The sequence below is a fragment of the Montipora foliosa genome, chromosome 1 (assembly GCF_036669935.1).
Source record: "Montipora foliosa isolate CH-2021 chromosome 1, ASM3666993v2, whole genome shotgun sequence".
Taxonomy (NCBI): Eukaryota; Metazoa; Cnidaria; class Anthozoa; order Scleractinia; family Acroporidae; genus Montipora; species Montipora foliosa.
The window spans coordinates 14,837,571-14,842,570 of NC_090869.1; the positions used below are offsets into that span (position 1 = coordinate 14,837,571).

The 5,000-nt window shown below is 39.8% G+C and overlaps 1 protein-coding gene across 1 annotated transcript in view; it reads left to right on the top strand.

The window, feature by feature from the left end:
* LOC137990810 (probable aminopeptidase NPEPL1) overlaps positions 1-5,000 on the top strand; it is a 29,477-nt gene that overhangs the window by 12,031 nt on the left and 12,446 nt on the right. Inside the window, exons 9-13 of the mRNA XM_068835918.1 lie at positions 141-308; positions 941-1,018; positions 2,576-2,618; positions 2,916-2,983; positions 4,904-4,992. Of these exons, the coding sequence (XP_068692019.1) occupies positions 141-308; positions 941-1,018; positions 2,576-2,618; positions 2,916-2,983; positions 4,904-4,992 (446 nt within the window). The remainder of the gene's footprint in view (positions 1-140; positions 309-940; positions 1,019-2,575; positions 2,619-2,915; positions 2,984-4,903; positions 4,993-5,000) is intronic.

Here is a 5,000-nt window from a genome sequence, read left to right on the forward strand (position 1 = left end):
GGTCGCTCATAGGCATAGTAAGCTGTGCCAAAAATTAGGTAGATTTGATGCCAAATAAATCTCAGTTAAGAAAAAAAAAATGTAAGGAATACTTAAAAGTGGCATACCGGTAACTGTGTGTTATTGCTGACTCTCTGAAGGTTGCATTTGCCAAGAAAGACCTCCAGGCTGATGTCATTTTGGACATGGCAACCTTGACTGGTGCCCAGGGAGTAGCGACAGGAAAGTACCATGCATCTCTCTTAACCAATGACGAAAGATGGGAACCAGCATGTTCTACAGCTGGTAAAGCAAGCGGAGACCTGGTGGTGAGTAGTCCTTGACTAAGATGTCTCTTGGTAGACAGAGTGCCAGTGTCACCTAACAATCGTGGACCGCTAACAAAGAACCTGCCTGGAATCAAACCGTCAGGGGAATTCAACAAACGATATGATTGCGATTTGTTTTAAGGCAAAAAAATACCATTATTTGTGGTTGGTCTTGGCCAAAGTAAATTTTCCAAATTTGTAACGTTATACAGTAACATACACCAGTCCTTTTCTGAGTTCTTTGTTGCCTTACTCGGTGAGTGCAAGTTAAACCTTTTGGTTTAAAACAGCTTTTACTTGTGTTTGAAGTAGTTTTCCTTTGATGTAGTGTTTGCAATTCTACTTTTGCCAACTGTAGGCTATCAGAGGTAAAAGCAAGGCCAGCTTGATGCCAGCTGCATTCACTCTCTTTGCATTCTGATTGGCTGGTATTAATTTTTTCTGTGCATGTCGGTTGCGATTAGCTTAAGTATAGCCCAGTCCTATTATTTTCAGTTTAAAACACCCAGATTGCCCTATAAGATAACAAAAATTGATTTTCGAAAGAAATATAATTCGGTTTAAGTAAGTAAAGTGAAAAGTAGACAACAAGACGACATTAAAAGCTCCTGCATTCTTTTTTTTTTCTTCAGTTTCCCGTCCCTTACTGTCCAGAACTTCATTTCTCTGAATTTTCAAGTGCTTTAGCAGATATGAAGAATTCAGTCCAGGTATGTTTGTTTGTTTCCTCGGTGCAATGTGTTCCAGTGTTTTAGTCTGTTTACACGATTTGCTTTTTTCTATTTGCTTGTTTGTAAGACTGCTTCCCCTCAATATTGTTCCTTTTGCAGAAACCCCTGGATATTTTAAGTGAAATGAAAATGACGGTTTTTTTGTCTGAAAAGGCTGTCTTAACTCTCCAACTGGATCGAAAGAGGAAAATGGCTGCTCAGTTTACTTTAACCTACTGTTTTTGAGCAAATTAGCCAATATCAAAAATACCGTAATACTCTTTCTTTGTCCCTCCAAAATTTTGCATAAGCATTGTTTTTATTTTCTTTTGGGACTTATAATGGTCCCAATAGAAACTGGAAACAATGTGTATGCAAAATTTGGGAGCGACAACCAAAGAGTATTATGGTGTTTTTGATATTGGCTAATTGTGCGTTGAGAACAGGCCGATCCTAAGATTTTCAACTAAGGCAACTGGCCCCTTTCCCTACTAGCACAGGTCTCTGTTCTTTTTGCGTTGTACGGGAAAAGAGACGTCTGCCATGGGTCGAAGCTCACCGTGTTGAGCATGCGCAGCATTACTTAGCGACCGAATCCTTGCGTGATACTTTGTTATGTGGGCTCACTTAACAACAGCGGAATTACTGTAAAGGAATGAGCGGGACACAATGGGCTCAAGTTACAGTCAGCAAACATACCATGGGGCATGCGGTTTGAAGAGTGCCGTCCAAGGTTGTGGATGGTGGTTGCATCAAAGTGAGTTTTGATCCATGGCAGAAGTCTCTTTTCCTGTACTTGTCAGCCCAGCGAACACGGGGAACTAGCCCCTGAAAAGATCTCGGCTTCGTTAAACCCTTTCATCCCCAAGATCAAAACGTTGATTCTCCTAACTATTACTATAGATTTCTTTGTTGGGTAGTCATGAGAATTTGGTGTTGTATCAAGATCACTCCTCTTAAGCTGATAATTATCTTCATTCTCAATACCTATCTGACTCACACTTAATCGAAATTGTGAGGAGAATTTACATGCTGAGCACCCCTAGGAGTCAGAGGTTCAAGAGGGGTTCGACTATAACATGAACCATTCAGTTACTGCGGTTTTTGCAATCGTGCGAAGTCTAAAGTGCAAACAAATGTTTCGTTTTTTTCCGCTGCCAGTCGTAATTGGAACGACAGTGCAGTGGACTGTTCAAAAGAGAAACTGGCAAAATAGGATGATATCGACCAAATTCACAACATGTAATGTAAATGACAGCGAAGATCGAAACTGTTCATTCGAATTGGAATTATGGGTACGCTTTTTTAAAAAGGTGCAATAAACTGACGATTAAGAAATGTCGCGAGAAACGTCTGGATAACTTTAAGGTAGAAAATGTCTTTAAAATGTTAAATTGACTAAATAATACTTTACATCTTTGACAGTAGATATCTCATTACTCTTAGTTCTAATGCGTCCATTGTTAATTCTGTTTTACACTCATTTACCACTTTTGATGTTCACGGTTGCTAAACACTATGCAAACAAACAAACTGACAAGTCTATATTTGTTCTAGAATCGCGAGAATGCTCAAGTGTCCTGTGCTGGTCTATTTATAGGTAAGTATTGTAAAATGAGTGTTTCAACTGCAATATTGATTGGCCAAACATATGACGAGAAATTTCTAAGTGAGATTTCCTGCCCATACATCAAGCGATTTTTACCCGAGCAATCGCGAGATTAGTGCTGGTTCCCATCATGTGATCTAAACAGACGATCTCCAATCCGCGTTTTCGGCGATCCGAAGCTCAATGTTTGGATGATAGGGAGAGTTGAATGTGATCCATCTCTTCGTTAACCTTGGGAACGTTTGATATCCCTTTAGGGTTAATGTTTTTCTTCTTTTGCACCCTTAGGATCTCATCTAGGATTTGATTTCCCAGGAACATGGATTCACGTTGATATGGCTGCTCCAGTCCACATGGTAAGTTGGCAAATCCAAACGATTCCTGACAGTAACTCGCACGCTGTTGCAAAACAGTTAATTTTTTGTAGGTGTAGTGGTCTGTTCATTGTAAAAGCGGTTTTTAGTTGACTAAAGCGTGCGTAGCAGGCGGTTTGGTGAAGTTTGGAAGCTTCTTGTGTTTCTAATCAGTTAGCATGATATAGCTGTGAGTAAACTTGTTAGCCTTTAATTATTTAATTTTTAGTTACTATATATTTGTCAACAATCAATCCTTTATAATCAGTATCGTTACCTTTTGTAATCAGTTTCGTTACCTTCCTTAGCTTACAGATGCTGTAAATAGCGAATTTTTCATGTAAATTATGTTTCTAATCAGTTAGCGTGATCTTGTTGGCCATTAATTATTTAATTATTAGTTACCACATATTTGTCAACAATCAATCCTTTTGTAATCAGTATCTTTAATTTGTTAAACTAGTGTTTTTGTGTAACCTTATTGTGATTTATAGGTGTGTTCTTGTAATTGACTTGCCCCGCCTTGATTAGCTTTCTCTAGCTATTTGCAGGGCAAGCCATCCATTAATTATTGTATTTAGCTAAATAAAGTTGTTGTTGTTGTTGTTGTTGTTCTGTCTACCTGGGTTGACTTTGGAGTGATCGAAACGAAACGGTTTCTCACTCCTTCTCCTCGCTCCCTCCCCCCTTGCGTTATCGTTTGACTTCGGTTCAGGTTTTCACGCGGCCATATTCAAAGTCAACCCCGGTGGGAAGAGGCGTCTAAAATTCGCGAAACCGCCTTCTGCTCAGGCTAAATTGAATATCGTCCACCCAAATCAATCTTTTTGCCAATCGCGACGAATGCACCCATTGCATGTAGCCTATTTCCGAGTTTGCTGCATGCCTCAGTTTCAAAGCGAGTCCTGGTGCACAACCATTGAAATGGAAATGAGTTGCGTATTCTTATGCAAATAAAATTCATTTCCTTTTCAATAATTGAGCAAAAAGACTCACTTCGAAACCGAGGCAAACAGCAACTCGGAAATGGCCTGTTGTCTCGAAGCGCATAAATATTAAATTCTTTAATTCGCAATTAGTACAGTTTTTCGTTTTTTTTGTTGGTTGAAAAAGAAGGGGGGGGGGGGGGTGAGATTTCTGACCAAATTCCTAAGCGTACCTATTGCAACCGCACAGTTATTTTCGACGTTGAATTTAAATTGCTTTAAAGCTACGTCTTTATGCTGATTTGGTTTTTGAGTGTTTTTCGTACGATCTTGAAAGCCTTTCAGCCGGAATAATGCAAGAACAGTATGCAAGCAAACAAAAACCACGTGGCCCACTATTTAATAGGCCATTTCCGAGGTCATTTCTGCCTCCCAATTTACGTATGAATGAAAACTAATTTTCATAAGGAAAACTTCGCACTTAGACTCGCTTTGAAGAGGAGGCAGACATGAACTCGGAAATGGCCTATTCACCTTTATCACGCGGTGGCCATTTTGGAGTCCGTGGGGAATAAAGGCTTTGTCTTTGCATTGTCTTTGCATTGTCTTTGCCCGTCCAGCCTCACACTGAATGAGAGGTTCGACGGGCTAAATCTTTTGTTTGGACATTGAGTGATATGGGTCTATTGGCTTATAGAGCAAAAACCATCGCAGGGGGATTTTCATTGGCTAAGGCAACATGCACGTACGAACAACGTGCGAATTGTTGCACAACTCAAGTCGACCAATTCATTTGTTCTGCTCATATTAAAATTTTCATTTGCGTGATAGGGAGGGTGTTTTGTTTGAATCCTTCACCGCGTGGGTCCATGAAACAAATTACGAACGCTACTGGAAACCGATTTTCATGGTCATACGGAAGTCGCTCTATCATGCATTTATTATTATTTTCAGCTGTTTATTGACTCAACTTGTGTTTTCGTTGTTTTTTTTGTAGGGTGAGAGAGCCACAGGTTATGGCGTAGCATTACTGGTGACTTTGTTCGGAAAAGTTTCCAACTCCGAGCTACTTCAAAGTATTTCACCAAATTTGC